Source organism: Schistocerca piceifrons, chromosome 3, assembly GCF_021461385.2.
Source record: "Schistocerca piceifrons isolate TAMUIC-IGC-003096 chromosome 3, iqSchPice1.1, whole genome shotgun sequence".
NCBI lineage: Eukaryota > Metazoa > Arthropoda > Insecta > Orthoptera > Acrididae > Schistocerca > Schistocerca piceifrons.
Genome location: NC_060140.1, coordinates 659,709,760 through 659,727,581, shown reverse-complemented (window position 1 = coordinate 659,727,581; position 17,822 = coordinate 659,709,760). Strand labels below are relative to the sequence as shown.

Sequence of the window (17,822 nt, the reverse complement as noted above, 5' to 3'; positions counted from 1 at the left end):
GAATGTTTATTTTTGATGGGAATTAAATACAATCACCAAATTCTACATGGAACTGCGAGAGACTGAAGGACACACCACACATTTGTCACAATGTATTCACACCTATCTACAGGTAAATGCTGAGCATAATTGGCAAACTGATTAGTATTGCTTAGTTTAAGGAGGAACAGTGTATCACAAAGTCAAAATCTTGTTTCCACTTGTGTTAAATATTTACAATACCTCAAAATACAACTGTTTGTATTTTGACATCAGAGGATTGCCAGTGCATTCATCCATCATTTCAAGTCTACTCATGGAAGCTTCAGGTAGTGAATTAGTTGAACATTTTATGAAATTTAAAAAGTCGATGAATTTATCTTCATTTCTTAAGTTTGTCGTGTGAACTATGCATTTTGAAACAACATTCTTGAAAAACTGAGCATCATTGTCTTTTTCTGAAGAATGTTGAGAAGCAGTTCAATCTTTAAAAATATGCTTTGAAAAACAGAGAGAAGGAAAAGAAAGTCAGAGTCTAGGAGGTTATTTTTAAAACCATATGCTTCTCTTGTAGTTGTTGCTTTAGACTCTGGACTGTCAATTATTTCGTTTAAACCCTCAATTAGCTCTGTACGGTTATCGAAAATGGTATATATTGTTCTGGCTTTACAGTTCCATCCCGTTTCCCTGTTGCAAGGAATACTATATAACTTTCTCCTTCTGTGATAATTATATCCGATGATGCTTTGTTCAGTTTTATATTTATAACACATTACAATTTATTAATATTTTTTGCACTGTGTATGTTTGGGGTCAATATGAGCCCAACCTATTTTTTTCTTGAAAGTAACATTGTGAAAATAGAATGTATCTTTGGTGAAAAACTGATAATCTTGAAGTTATAATGTATCATTTATGTTTGTGATGTCTTCTGTAGGCTGGTGTTTCAAATTATGAAATTCGTCTTATTAAATGCTTAAAGATTCCAGATGAGAACTGACTGACGACTTGATTCTTTGCTTCCATCCTTTTTGTTTAAACCACTTGGTAATTTGCGTATGACTAATGTATTATTTGCAACTCTATAAAACACTTCGAGATCTGCGTTCGTTTGCCACTTAAAGTATTTCCCACACTGTTCCTCGAAATACGATCACATATTGCCGACTATTGAGGTCAGTATAGTACGAGGGCTATCCACAAAGAACATTACGTTTTGGAATTAAAAATAAATAAAGTATTGGAAATTTTTTTATTATATACAGATGAAAGCCACACTTAAATACTACTTTTCTACATAGTTGCCATTTAAATTAAAGCACTTATCGCAGCGATGGACGAGCTTGGAAATTCCTTCGTCGTAAAATTCGGCCGCCTGCGCCTTCAACCACGTGGTTAATCAGTAACCCAGTAGAAATACGATTTTTGTGGATTTCCTGGAAAGAGAAAGGTGTGGCCAAACTCTGCACAACCTCAGAAGAGCAATACAAAACAAGGGCAGGGGAAAGTTGGGCTCAAAGATCTTGCTGATTGACGACAACGCCCGGGCCCATGCGGCAAATGCCACTCGTGAAGTTCTCGAATCTTTTAAGTGGGAGTTGTTTCCTCATCCGCCGTACAGTCCCGACCTGGCACCGAGCGACTTCCACTTATTCCCAGCAATGAAGAAGTGGTTGCTCACAAGCAGGTTTTCATGTGATAGTGTTTATCTTAATGATTTATGTGAATCACATATCTTTCCTGGTCCACAAATAGTGGAAAAGGAAAAAACCCCTCAAAAAGAACAATAGTAAAGAGTGAGAAATCCTGACTTGTTGACATCCAGGGGTGACAATCATGTCCTACAATATCTTGAGCAGTTTGAACAAATACCGTCTAATGAGTTGGAACATATGTCAAGTAACTTTAACGCAGATTTTTCGAGTTTTGGCAAAAGTTAACACAAGTTAAACGAAAAATTCTCCGAACTTGGAAATGAACAGAAGAAAAACGCTAAACAATTAGCTGAGCTTACCATAAAGCAAAATATTTAATAGACAGAACGTGATAGATTAGCAAAGGTGGTATCTGTGGTGCAAGCTACCTATAGGATGCGAGATTTAGCAACACATAAAATGATTTACCAGATCAAATCAAAAAAATATGGGAGCATATGGGATTACTTAAATTAGAACAGAAACGCATCAGTAATGACATACAAAAATTAAACAACCATGCTGATGTTGGATTACTTGAAAGTTATACTACACTTGCAGAAAAGGTGGTAGCACAACATCGCACTCGCCTTGAGGAAATAGAAAGGACAGTATCTGAAAGGGAGGATAAGACTGTTAACAAACTCAATACTTATTTGAAGAACGCTATTCAATAAATACTTAGTAAATAGGCATAGTAAGCTTGGGTACAAATGAACATTTTGTTCTTAACAACAAAAAGACAAATGGTAAAACAGTAAATAAGCAAAACAACAGTTTTCGCCTAGTATTATACATGATGTAAACGAAGGAGACTTGGGGCATGTGAGCAGTTATCAGTACCTTATGTACAGCAAGGAAACGATCCATATGTGAAAGTGATAACTATACTGCATACACATGATAATGCATCTTGCCTGTCGACGATCTTGACTTACAATAGCATATTAAGACGTAGACAGTTCCAGGTATTTGCTATGGAAATGGAGAAGGTGCATCCCACAGTATTCATTAGATCTTTTATAGGTATTCTACTGTACAGCTGAAATTAACAGCAAAATGTTCTTTATGCAATGGGATATACACACAGGGATGCTTTTCTATGAGCTGTTGACATAGCTGAGCATTGTGAAATGTATGATCAATTTAAACAGGCTGTTGTCGTTAAGTTTTGGTCACCTGGAGCACAATAACGACTCAGATGAGAAATTTTTGGTCCAGAACCATTTTAATAATAGACAAGATGGGCTAAGAAAATATTTTTAAAAATATCTAAGAAAGACTCGATAAAGGAGGAAACTTATGTCTTACAAAAACATTCTTAATATTTTAAAGGGTAAATTCCTGTCCCCATGGTGTTCTTACCTTGTTGTGGTGGTGGGGCTTGAGTGGTCAAATGATCCTGAGAGCTAGGCTGGGGGTGGCTTTGGTACTAGTAGGGTCTCTGCCATACCAGACAGGTAAAAGGCGATGATCAAGACTAAATGGGACACCCTGGTCCTCCAGATTTGGAGTTGGACATGTTGCCAAAACCCTCACACCGTAAAAATGATGATTGTTACGAAACACCAAGAAATAGTCTCGAATTAGGTACAAAAGAATTGAAACGACCCCAGCAAGTCCAAGGTTAATGACAGGAGATAACGGAACAAACAGAGTGAAGTGTGGCACTTGGCATGTAAAAACACTCTTCTCATCTGGAAAGGTGAAGTCCCTTGATGAAGAACTGAATAGGTATAGGCTAAACATAGAGGCACTGCAAGAAATGAGGTGGACTGGAGATGGAATGCATAAAGAAAAGTGGTTAGCTACCTCTACAGTGGAAATAAAGAAGGTAAACATCAGTTTGGAGTGAGCGTTGCAGTAGCCAACAGAGTAAGGGGAAAAACTATGGGCTTCAGAGCTGTTAATGAAAGAATACGCTTGATAAGAATAAAAGGAAAATTCTACAACGTAACTCTGGTTTCATTCCATGCACCTACAGAAGATAAAGATGACAGTGAAAAAGACAGTTTGTATGAAGACCTAGAGTCAGAGTATGAAGATGAACCATCATATGATGTGAAGGTTTTTCTTGGTGATGCCAATGCTGAAGTAGGCAGAGAAGATATTTTGAGACCTTACGCTGGCCTTCACAGTCTGCATGATTCCTGTAACAACAATGGAATGATATTAGGCAATCTGGCACCTTAAAAAACTTGTGAATTATGAGTATCTACTTTCCTCGCAAAAACATCCATAAGATAGCATGGAAGTCACCTGACCAAGAGACTCAGAACCAATTAGACCCCATACTTGTGGATACCAGACACAGTAGTGCAATCCAGAATGTAAAATCTCAAAAAAGTGCACAAACAGGATCAGACCATTACCTTGTGGTGATAATGATACAGGAGAGGATAGAAAACCATAACAGCAGGAGAAGAGAAGTAGACCAGAAAATAAATCCAGACTACTGAAAGAGTACCACATTAAGGAAAGATATGCACTTGAAAATTGTAAACACATTTGCTTCTATAGAAGTAGACGACGAAGATGATATTGAAAAATTTGGTCGAAAATGAAGACAGGTTTAGAAGATACTGCAAAGTGAGGTGTTGAAACCAATGGAGAAAAGGAGGAAGAGCAAAGGATGGTTTAATGATAGGTGTGAAGATGCAGTCACCAAGAGAAAAGCAACGAAACTGTTATGGCTGACAAACGAACACAATGAAAGAACAAGTTTGGGATACATGGAAGCAGCAAGACAAGCAAGAGAAGTCCTTGGAACAGAAAAGCGAGAGTTCATAAATAGTAAAATAAAATGGGCAGAAGAAGACCAGACAGTAGGAAATACGAGAGACTTTCACAGGACAATCAAGTTCTTCAAGAAAGGATACAATCCAAGGATTCACGTGATCAGAGGTCAAGAAGGACAGATAATCACAGATGAAATGAAAGCTATGGAGGAATGGAAAAACTACTTCGAAAACCTCCTGAATGTGGATGTAAACGCCATGAGTGCTACAACAGAAAATGGAGAAGAATCATACAGAGAAAACAGAAATACTGTACCATTGCGGGAGTATTAACTACCAAGTACTGGTACTTTTACTTTGTAATTGACATACTTTATAGTGATTGTGGTATGTACAGGAAATGTATGCGCAAATGTGGGCTTTGCATGGGTATGTGACACGCAGTTATAGTATAGTTGTGTTTTAGTAGTAATGAGTGGTTATACCATGGGACTGTGTATGCGCTGCTTGGACAGCGCTATCTGGTGGCCGGTTGTGAACCGCTAGAATCACAGCAGGTAAGCCTGTGCGGAATAGGGCAGTGCTGATGCTGACCGGTGTTATGCGAGCAGTGGTAGTTTCACCTGGTAACTTAAGTTTTATATTTTATGGAAAGAACGACCATGAGAGTAGTTTATTATTATTTTTTATTGTTTGTGACAATTATTTTATCAGGTGGTCTGCCTCATATGCCATGATGTCCATATGGTTTTATAAATATTACTCCACGTTTCAGGTATGTATGGTTAACTCATTTAAGCCCTCCCTCAATCCTGTTATGTTATACCTTCACAGATCTGATGATGGCACCTTGAGAGTGCTGAAAGCGGTTATCTAATAAACGGTTGAAGCGATCATGGCTTTTCAGTTATATTATAAACAACATGATGTTAGCGGTGCAATTGTTAAGGGGAGGGTGTGTGTGAGTGGGTGACATGGAGCAGAACAGCAGGTTAAGTGCAGAACAATAGGTTAATTTGCATAATTTTTATGTAAAACGCAGTATAATAGGTTAAGGGGGTTGGTGACAAAGAAGAATGCGCCAGAAATGGCGTTCAAAAGAATGTGAAATTCGAAAACTGTACCAGAAAATGGTGGGAGAACATAACTAATTACTTAATTTGGTATCCAAGGCGCTACAATAGTTTAAGGAAATGGGGGTGGCATGGAAGACCACTTAACAGAACAGTAGGTAAAGTGTCCACAATGGGCCAAACATTAGGTTAAGACACCCAGAGTACAGTGCCAAACATTAGGTTATGCAAATGTTTGCTCCATGTAATTACTTGCTACAAGATATACATGTTTTCAAACAGCAGAGAATGATGAGCAAGAGAAATCCAACCCCCACAAACTAATTTTTTCATAAATAAACAATATACCCTTGAATTTCCTGTTATGAGGTCCTTACTCTCCACTACCTGACCGCCATCTTGGATTACGTCATGAACGGGACGGGAGCTACCTCTGATGGCGGTACTGTGTACTAAGCCCAGACCTCATGGCAGAACACTGTTTTCCACCATTTTCGCCCACACCAGACCGCCATTTTGGATTAGGTCACAGAAGGAATGGCTGCGCCCTCTAGTGGTAGTACTGTGTACTAGGTCAGTTGGACTCCAGACCTCATGGTGAACACACTGGCTGGTGGTACTGCTTCAAACTGTTCAAATAAAGACTGAATGCAAAATATAGACTTATGTCCAGCACAGGCCCAGTCCTCTTCCCACCATTTCCTAGGAAGAGGCAGCAGTTAAATGACTTAGGTTAGTGGAGGTAACCCAATTGACCTATTTTCCCGCCATTTCTTAAGTTAGTAGAGGTAGCCATGGTGTGTTGCATTGGTGTGATGGAATTCGTACTTCCCACCATTTTCTCATTTTCTGGGGGAGAGGAGGGGGGTTAGGTTTGGTGGAGCTAGCCCAACTGACCTATCTTCCAGCCAAAATCCGCTATCTTGGACGATGTCACGGCCGCCATCTTGGATGACGTCATGTGCTGTTGCCAAGTCTACAGGTTGCCCTCTTTGAAGGCGTAATTGCCGTCATCTTGGATAGATCTGGCAAGAAAGGAAAGTGGGGTGATGCCTGCCTTGGTGATGCCCACCTTGTCCCAATACTTCTGCTCCATATAAGACTACAGGTTGTATTATTGTCTTGTAATATTGGTCTTAAAGGATCTCCATAGAAACTGGGACTTTAACAACTTTCCCAAACCAAACTTTGACCTGGTTCCTTCTTGTATTTGTGCGTTAATTTCCTGGTCTATCTCGTTGCTTTCATTGAGTATAGCCCCAAGATATTTAAAGTCTTTTTCCCTTTCAAAGACTTTGTCCTCCACATTCAGGAGTCTGTTATCATTTTCTTTGCTAACTACAAAGTATTTTATCTTATCCATATTCAACTTCAGGCCTGTTCTCATTGCCTGTTCCATTGACGTTCTTATCGTCTGAACCAGGTCTTGCTCTTTCTCTGCTATTAAAACTACATCATCTGCGTAGACCAGGGTGTTGATCCTTCTTCCCAGGTGTATTCCTGTCTCTAGGCTTGCTACCTTTGTCAGACTGTCTCCAGTACCAGGTTAAACAGGGGAGGAGAGAGGCAGTCTCCTTGCCGCACTCCAGTCCTCACGCTGAACTTCTTTGATATGTTACACTTATTTTCACCATACATGTTGTCTCCTGGGTGCATATCCGTGTCAGTTTTCTGGGTTTTCTGGGAACTTGAGTCCTTTCGAGTATTCCCTGCCTATTCACACTATTATGTGCTATTTGGAAGTCCACAAAACGGCAGTGAAAATTTTTGCGGAATTCCCAGCTCTTTGCTAGCACTTGCCATATTCTATGTAAATGGTCTACAGTTGAATTTCCCTTTCTGAAACCTGCTTGTTAGAATCCCAGTACTTTCTCGACATGTGGTGTTAGCCGCTTCAGTAACAACATGTCAAGATCTTATAAGCTGTACATAGTAGTGTGATTCCTCCATAGTTGCTACATCTCACTGGGTCTCCTTTCTTTAGTATAGGGCAGATGACAGACTCCTTCCATTCTTCTGGGGACCTTTCCTTCTTCCAAATTAAGCAGATTAAGTGGTATAGTCTCGCTTGTAGAGTAACTCTTCCCTCCTTCAGTATCTCTGCAGGTATTCCATCTATTCCTGGTGCCTTCCGCCTCTGCAGCAGTTTTATGGTCTCTCTACCTCTTCCATACTTGGTAGTTAATACTCCCCCAATGGTACAGTATCTCTGTTTTCTCTGTATGATTCTTCTCCATTTTCGGTTGTAGCACTCATAATGTTTACACCCACATTCAGGAGGTTTTCAAAGTAGTTTTTCCATTCCTCCATAGCTTTCATTTCATCTGTGATTATCTGACCGGGTAGAATCGTAATTTCTCCACAATATATCAGCAGATGTACACGGTGCAATCTTCGGGTGAAGATGGCTGTGTGTACACCTCCAAAATATTGTGGAGAAATTACGACGCTACCGATGAGATATCTGAGAACTGTTCATATTGGGAATATGCTGGGAATACTTCAGATTGCATATAACATTTTTTCTACATGTCATATTTATTAGATAAATTGGATAATTAGTTTTAAAACTAAATGAATTAATATCAATATCTGATTTTAGTAATTCTTTTAAAATCTAGAAATGTGTCCTATGCTTTTAGAAAATTATTGGGTCAATTAATATTCCACATTTCTTGAGGAACTACTTCTTTTTTACTATTTTTTAAATATATATTCCATAGTGTAACATGATCAAATAATGATTAGTCAACTAATTGATTATTTTTACGATTTGAGTGAAAAACAACAAAAACAAAATATGACATACCAAATTCTGTAGACTTATAGTAATTTGTAATATCTAGTTCAAAACTAATTTTATTAGATAAATGAGCAATTTCTTCTGATTGAAGTTCATAAAAAGAAATAGGTATTTTAGGATTTTTAAAAATATTTTCATGATGTTCAAATTCATAATATGGTACATCTTTAACAACTGGTACACGAATTTCCATAAATTCTATAGTAATTTTAGCTTCTTTTGGTGGAGTATCTTATATTTCCACACCAGCATCATTTTTATCAAACAAACGTAAAATTGCATCTCCAGAAGATGAACTATGTGTAAAAACGACAGTTAAGTTTCCATCAAACATAATTTCTTTATAATCTTTAAGAAATCCACCAAGTAATAAGAGATAAAGTACTTAATTTCATTTACTGTTTATTTTTCCTGGATTAAGAATATGTCCTTCTAAACTTATTTTGTCAGTAACAGATCAAGTTATATGTAGTAAAACTGTTGAGTAAATATAAGGATGTTGAATTCTAGATAATCTATTATTCCCTTTTTTAATTGTAATAAAGTCAAACAATTTAGTTACATAATTATCAATTAATTTTTTATTTCATTATTCATCATAAGTTGGATAATCTGTACCACCATTTCCAATGTACTAAAATTCATGGAAAATTATGTATGATTTGGATGAAGCCAACGATCACCAATATTTCTTTCCATTTCTGTATCTTTGTTAGGAAAATTTAAATTATTTAAAGGTTTTTCATTAACAGGAAATAAACCAAACTGATAATTTTCAATTTCATTTGTGACTGATTTAGCAATTATTTATTCATTAAGGATAAAATATATTAGTATATTTTTAAAATAATTGTTACAGTAATACCATTAATGTCAATTAAATTACCATTTTCATCAGTCATAGTATCTTCTAATTCTTGATTTGTATTAAAAAAAGGAACATTTGAAGGATAATTTGGTTCATAAATTATTGGTCCACCAAATTCTGCTTTATGTTTAAATGAAGCAACAATATTAGTTTCTTTTTGAAAATTATCATTATGTTTTACATACATTCCATCAGCAACATTAAAATTTATATTTATTAATTCAAAAGGAATTATTTTAGGAACAACTTTAGCTATTACTTTATCATTAGCTAGAACAACTTGATTATTAAAACCAAGTAAACTTCCAATACAATCTGCTATATCCATATACAATTTTACATCACTTTCTATAACAATTTTGTTAAAAATTTCATTTGCTTTAATGTGTATATTAGGTTTTTTCAAATGTATAATTTTTTTAAAATTATTAAAACTATATTGACCTACAGGAATTCCTCCATCCCAATAAAGTTTATTGTTTTTTGTTGTAATAGTTAGTTAAAGAAAGTTGAATAAAAACCATCTAATGAAATATAACTATAACTGTCCATATTGAAACAATTAATCTTGGAGTTAAAGATAGTTGAATAAAACACAAGTAATGAAACATTAGTATAAGTGTCACGTATTGAAAGAGTAAATCAAGAAGATGTATCACTAAGTTGAAATAATTGACTCATTTACTACTGAAAAATTATTAATAAATGGAAAAATTATTAATAAATGAAAAAAGTATAAAAAATGACAAAATTATCAATAAATCAACAAAACAGATTGGGAACCCAAAATAAGAATTCCAGAAAATAATTAAAAAAACAAACATGGTAAACTTCGACCAAATTTTATAAGATGTGCAATAATTGGACCAAGTGGTTGTGGAAAAACAACATTAATGATTGATAATGATATGTTAGCTCCAGGATGGTAAAATTGAAACCAAATTAAACATTTGTATGTTTATTCAAATAGTTTAGTACACCCAAATTTTCAAGAATTAATAAAACAATTCAAAATAATACAAGATAAAATTAAAGAAAACATAATAAGTTTTATTGAAAATAATGAAGAAATTATTCCTTTAGATGAATGTGAAGATAATTCAGTTGTTGTATTTGATGATTTCATTCTAGAAAATCAAGATGTTGTAATAGAATATTATACTAGAGGTGAACAAAGAGATATAGATTGCTTTTATGTAGCACAATCATATTAAAAATACCAAAACACTTGTTTAGAGACTATTTAAATGTTTTAAACATTTTTAGACAAAATGATATTTACCATGAATTTGTTGGTGGAGATTTAAAGTTTAATAATTTTAAAGAAATGTGTAGTAAGTGTTGGAATGATGAATTTGGTTTTTTAACAATTGATATGTCTAAAAAAATGAAGGTTAGTTTAGAAATAAAATACAACAATTCTTAACAATATAAAGATTAAACACTACCTTTAACATTAAACATAACATAAACATAATTAATTTTTCTATCTGCATTAATAAATATTTGCAAAGTATGATGTTAAACAAGCTACATAAAATAGAAAGAAAGCTGAAGAACTAAAAGTAAACTTTAAACTTTAGAAAAAGGAACCAAGAACAAAATATGAGAAATATAAAAAGGAAGATCAACCTGTTATTGATGACATGGGAAAAGTAAAAAAAGGTATTTTAAGTGTAGGTGATAATGATTTAGAAAGCAATTGATGAAAATAAGGGAGTTGAAAAACAAGATCATAATATAGAAGATTTTGAAGATTTATCACCAATTAAAAAATTAACAGATTGGTCTTATGATATTTCTGGAAACAATAATTACCCATAAAGTGAATCAGAAATTAATATGTATTTAATAAATATAAAGAAGAATAACAATCAAGTATTCGTGCAAATGAAACTAAAAAGAGGAACGAACCTAAAAACGAATGTTAGTGAAAGAATGTTAACATATATAAATCATAATGAAGGTAAAATATTTGGTTTGAAATCTGGTGGTATGTTTAAATTTGTTGGTAATTTACCTGTAAAATTTAATGGCGACAAATTAAATATTTGTGAAAAAACAAATGTAGGTACAGTTAGAATAATGAGACTTTTAACTGAGAAACAAATTACTATATATGATTTAAATGAAAAGTTTGATGGTGTAGATTAATCAAATTATACTGATATATTATATAATTCAGGAGCATTGTATTCTGTTAATAATCCAAATAAAATAATATCATGTAGAGATCATAAATATAATTGCTTAATAAAAACAATTGTTGATGATTATTTTCCAAACTTAAGAAGAAATTCAACTATAGATGCTTCAGAACTGAGTTCTCCGGAAAAACAAAAAACAGGTAGAAGTTTAGTAAAACAATATACAGATAAATCATTTGAAAATGTTTGGTTAAATGATGTAAAATAATTAATTCTTAGATTAGCAGTAACTTGTGGTGAAGAAATAGCTGGAAATAAAAATTATCATAATGAAAAAGTTAGTATTGCACAAATGTTAACAAATTAATTTAGAGATTTTATAATTGATTATCCAAATTGAAATCCATATTTAATTAGATTTTTAAGTAATCCTCCACTTACATTTTGGAAAAGTGATAAATATGGAAAAGGACTAGTAAATACTTAAATTATCAAATTACCATTTGATATACATCTTCAACGTTATAATTATTGTGGTCCAGTTACAAAATAAGAAGAAAGATTAGCTACAGGTGATAAAGGTATAAATCAACTAGATAAAGCTTGTAAAAAAATATGATATCGCTTATAGAGATAATAATGATTTAGAAAAAGACATAAAGCTGATAAAGAAATTCAATTAACCGCAAAGGAAATAATGTGTGCAAATGATGCTTCATGTGGGGGAAAAGTTGCAGCAACAGCTGTTCGAGCAATAATGTATGGAAAAAGGAAATTAGGTATGGGAATTATTGTTAATATTGATGAAAATGGTTGGGTATTATAAAAATATTTATAAATTTTTAAACTACATAAAAATCAATATTAAATGTTTAATAACAGAAAAAATCATTGTACCGTTTTTAGACAATGTAAAAATTTATTATAAATTTTTTAGATATATATAGATTTACAACTATATAAATTTTCAACTTTATAAAAAATCTTTAGTAAATTTTTAACTATATAAATGGTCAGTTTACAATTGATTATACTTTGCTACCTAGTGATAAAACCAAAATAAACCAAAATGAATTAAATTAATGATAAATAATGAACAATTAAATGCAATTGAACCATTTTTAAAACATGATCAAAAACGGAAGAAACAAAAGAAAGTAGGTGTAAATTTAATTGTCACATTTCCTAAAAAATTATTGAATATTTAACAAAAAGAAAGATGGTAAGGGAATAACACAGCATGACGGTGGATTTTTACCATTAATACTAGATGCATTACCATATTTAGCAAGAATTGCTTCTTTAGCAGGATCTGCAGCAATTGCAAATAAAAAAACTTGGTAATGGAATGAAGAAAACAAAAAATTTTCAAAAGTAATTGATAAATATCCTTATGAATTTAGTATTTTGACATTGAAAACTTACTAAACAATTAAAAATAAAAACTTTTGTGGTGTAAGCATGATTGATGAATTAGTAAGTAAACCATAAAAAATCGAATGTGGTATAGTAAATTTAAAGACATCTGATAATCCTGGTACTCACAGTATTTGTTATTCTAAAAATAATGATAAAATTTTTGTTTTTGATTCATTTTGTGGTAATATACCAAAACAGTAAATTAACTATTAAGGAAAAAAAGAACTTTTCAACAATACAGGAAGAATACAAAATTTGGATGATGTAAAATGCGGACATTTATGTTTATTTGTTTTAAAATTACTATGTGAGAATTATAATATTAATGATAATTTAGATTTAAGAAAACGACATTTTTGGAAATAAGATACATCCAACGAAGCATAATGGACAATTTCTTAATACACATACATTCAATTTGGAAAAATTTTGAGAAAATTGAAAATACTATTAAACAACTTCAATCATAAGTAGATCCAAAGATAACTATTGCAATGAATTAATTTCAAAATATTATTAAACAACTTGACTTATTAATAGGTCCAAAGATAACTGATGCAGTTATACAATTTCAAAGAGAATTTAATGCTATTTTTAAAACAACTAAAGGTATAATGGATTTAAACGTAGAAGACTTCCAAATGTAAATGATCCACTTGATGCAAAAGATGTAGTTACTGAACAATACTTAGGAAAAGAATATGAATACACAAGCATTTCTACACATTCACTAAAAAGAATATGAATACACAAGCATTTCTACACATTCACTAATTGAATTTATTTTTATAACTGGAGTGACCAATAAAAGTATAATTTTGAATATGATTTCATACTTAAAAGGCTTATTGTTGTTGGTAAAAATGTAAATAGAGATTTAAAATTTTTGATATTACAATAATTGTAGCTAATAAGCTATATCAAATAAATAATAATAATCAATCCATAATGGTACACAAATCAAATTTTATAACTGTAATATTAAAAGATTCTGTTAAAATTGCTCCTGCAGATGTAAATATACACTCATGGAAATTGAAATAAGAACACCATGAATTCATTGTCCCAGGAAGGGGAAACTTTATTGACACATTCCTGGGGTCAGATACATCACATGATCACACTGACAGAACCACAGGCACATAGACACAGGCAACAGAGCATACACAATGTCGGCACTAGTACAGTGTATATCCACCTTACGCAGCAAAGCAGGCTGCTATTCTCCCATGGAGACGATCGTAGAGATGCTGGATGTAGTCCTGTGGAACGGCTTGCCATGCCATTTCCACCTGGCGCCTCAGTTGGACCAGCGTTCGTGCTGGACGTGCAGACCGCGTGAGACGACGCTTCATCCAGTCCCAAACATGCTCAATGGGGGACAGATCCGGAGATCTTGCTGGCCAGGGTAGTTGACTTACACCTTCTAGAGCACGTTGGGTGGCACGGGATACATGCGGACGTGCATTGTCCTGTTGGAACAGCAAGTTCCCTTGCCGGTCTAGGAATGGTAGAACGATGGGTTCGATGACGGTTTGGATGTACCGTGCACTATTCAGTGTCCCCTCGACGATCACCAGTGGTGTACAGCCAGCGTAGGAGATCGCTCCCCACACCTTGATGCCGGGTGTTGGCCCTGTGTGCCTCGGTAGTATGCAGTCCTGATTGTGGCGCTCACCTGCACGGCGCCAAACACGCATACGACCATCATTGGCACCAAGGCAGAAGCGACTCTCATCGCTGAAGACGACACGTCTCCATTCGTCCCTCCATTCACGCCTGTCGCGACACCACTGGAGGCGGGCTGCACGATGTTGGGGCGTGAGCGGAAGACGGCCTAACGGTGTGCGGGACCGTAGCCCAGCTTCATGGAGACGGTTGCGAATGGTCCTCGCCGATACCCCAGGAGCAACAGTGTCCCTAATTTGCTGGGAAGTGGCGGTGTGGTCCCCTACGGCACTGCGTAGGATCCTACGGTCTTGGCGTGCATCCGTGCGTCGCTGCGGTCCGGTCCCAGGTCGACGGGCACGTGCACCTTCCGCCGACCACTGGCGACAACATCGATGTACTGTGGAGACCTCACGCCCCACGTGTTGAGCAATTCGGCGGTACGTCCACCCGGCCTCCCGCATGCCCACTATACGCCCTCGCTCAAAGTCCGTCAACTGCACATACGGTTCACGTCCACGCTGTCGCGGCATGCTACCAGTGTTAAAGACTGCGATGGAGCTCCGTATGCCACGGCAAACTGGCTGACACTGACGGCGGCGGTGCACAAATGCTGCGCAGCTAGCGCCATTCGACGGCCAACACCGCGGTTCCTGGTGTGTCCGCTGTGCCGTGCGTGTGATCATTGCTTGTACAGCCCTCTCGCAGTGTCCGGAGCAAGTATGGTGGGTCTGACATACCGGTGTCAATGTGTTCTTTTTTCCGAATCCAGGAGTGTAATTGTATTTGGTGAAGTAATTTTAACTATATAAATTTTTTATCTATATAAATATTTTAGTCTATATAACTGTTGCATATACAGGATGTCCCAACCATCTTGTCCACCCAAAATATCTCTTGAATAATAACAGCTATTGGAACTACATAAACCATTTAGAAAATATTTTAAAAGAAGAAATGATGTTTCTTTTAATATAGATGATTTATGGCAAGCTGATGTAGGTTAAATGAATTCTGGTAATTTAAAAGTAATTTGAAACATAAACAAAGGTTAAAAATATTTTTTTACAATAATTGATGTTTTTCAAAATATGCATTTGCTTTTCCTATTACAGATAAAAAAAGCTAAAAATATAGTTGATGTTTTTCTAAATAAATTTTATAGTTAGAAAACCTAATAATGGAAAAGAATTTTATAACAAAGATTTTCAAAAATTAAATAAAAATATAAGAATAATCATTATTCAACTTTTTCAGCATTTAAGAGCATCTGTTGTTGAACGATTTAACAGAAAACGTAAAGAAAAAATGTGGAAAAAATTAGGTTTACAAGGAAATTGTAAATGGTTAAATTTAGTTAAAAACCTAATTGATATATACAGTAATACCAAACATTCGTCAATAAAAATGAAACCAATAGAAGTTAGTTAAAAAGATGTAATAATAAGTAATATCGTGTATAATAAAGAACCTAAATTTAAAAAAGGTGATAAAGTTAGAACTAGTAAACTTAACAGTTTTTTCGAAAAAGGTTATACAGCTAATTAGTCAACAGAAAATTTTGAAATTGAAGATGTTATTTATTCTAATCCAATTATATATAAATTAAAAGATATAAAAGGAAATTTTTAAGAGCATGACCTACAAAAAATAAAATATCCAGATGTATACTTAGTTGAAAAAGTTTTAAAAAAGAAAGATAATCAAGTTTATGTTAAATGGTTAGGTTTTGATAATTCATGTAACATTTGGATAAATAAAAGCAATGTATTTTTATAAAGAATAAGTTTCATATTTAGTTTAACAATCAACTAATTTTTAATCAGTATCAACTTTTTCCATCATATTTTGAATTTGAACATCTTGAACTTTAATTATTTCATCTTCTACTTTAATTCTAACATCTTTTAGTTTAATACTTTCATTTCTCATTTTAATTGTATTATCTTTTATCATAATTATTTCATCGTTTATTTTATTAAATGTTTGTAGTTTTTTATACAAATATCTTTGTTTTTTATTTGATCTTTCTAAAAATTTTCCATTTATGTAGAAAAATTTTATATATAAACTTTTTTTATTAATTTGATATTGAAATAATCTTATTAATTTTATATATAACTAATAATAGTATACTTTTAATAACTTATAATGTCCATATGGTAATGTATCTATTTTATTTTCCGATACATATTCTTTATTATCATGAGGTCTTAATGCTTTTGTGTGTGTGTGAACTGTATATATTTCATGTTTTTCACTTTTAATTAAGTTAATTTTTATGTATTGTTCTATATTGTTCAACAATTATTGTAGTCTTCTAACCTTATTTTGTTTTTAACAACATATCTCTTAATTCCTTTAGATTTTTTCTGTATTGTCAATAACTTTATAACCTTACATTTTTGTTCTTAAAGCACAAAATTCTTTAATTAATTTTACATTACATTCATCTTACATTTTACCAACAACTTTCTTGTTTATTGTGGAATATTATATATATTATCTGTTGGATAATCACTTGTATCAAAATAAACAATAATTGATCCTCAATTTTACTATTGTGAATTTAACTATCTGTATAATACAACTATTTCTCCATATTTAGGTTTCATAACTTAATAGTGAAAATCATACAAAAATTCTTTAGATAAATCAAGTATACTTACACAATATAAATAGGATTATGAAATGTTATTTTAGTTTTATTCATATGAATAGCAGCAAGATTTTCGTTAAATATAGTTATACATTTAAAGTTTCGTTTAGCTTTAAGTTTATCACATATTTTACTATTTGTACCTCATTTTAATCTTAGACAAGATTCTTATATTCTCCATTGTTTTACCAAATACAGAAATATTCATTAATTTGTAGAAATCTTTTTCAAAATTATTTGTATTTTTAGTTCTTAACTGTGTGTTTCAATCTATATACTTCCATAACCAATTAGTTTGTAAAAAATTAAAACTTTGTTAAAGATAAATATTGCTTAAGATTTATATTATGTACTACATAATTATGTTTTTTATCCGAAGTTGTTATTAATTTACTTTCATTTGTACTTGGAAAAAGTTTTGATTCAGCAAGAAATTGTAACTCTTTATGCAAATCATGTATTTTTGGTTATTCTAAATCTACTTAAAATATATAACCATATTCACAATTCTTTGATATTTCATTTATTTTTGTACAATTAAAATTATTTGGTTCATCCCACTGAAATCCATCATTTGGTAAATATTGTTTCATAGCATAACCACATAAATTATTATCATCTAGATATGTTATATAATTTGATCTTTCTTTATTATTAATATCTTTTAAATATTTATCATTTTACATAACTCTTACAACGAAATTGGTCCTGTTATTCCTTTTTCAACTACTATGAACATATCATAATCATATAATAATTCAAGTTCTTGTTCAG

General features: G+C 33.1%; 1 protein-coding gene across 1 annotated transcript; it reads right to left on the bottom strand.

The window, feature by feature from the left end:
- Positions 1 to 6,598: 6,598 nt before the first annotated feature.
- On the bottom strand, positions 6,599 to 7,794 carry LOC124788947. The gene is made up of 2 exons (XM_047256234.1): positions 7,673 to 7,794; positions 6,599 to 7,013 (listed from the first exon to the last, which is right to left on the bottom strand). The coding sequence occupies exons 1-2, from the start codon at positions 7,792 to 7,794 to the stop codon at positions 6,599 to 6,601; spliced, it is 537 nt and encodes a 178-aa protein (XP_047112190.1).
- Positions 7,795 to 17,822: the final 10,028 nt, after the last annotated feature.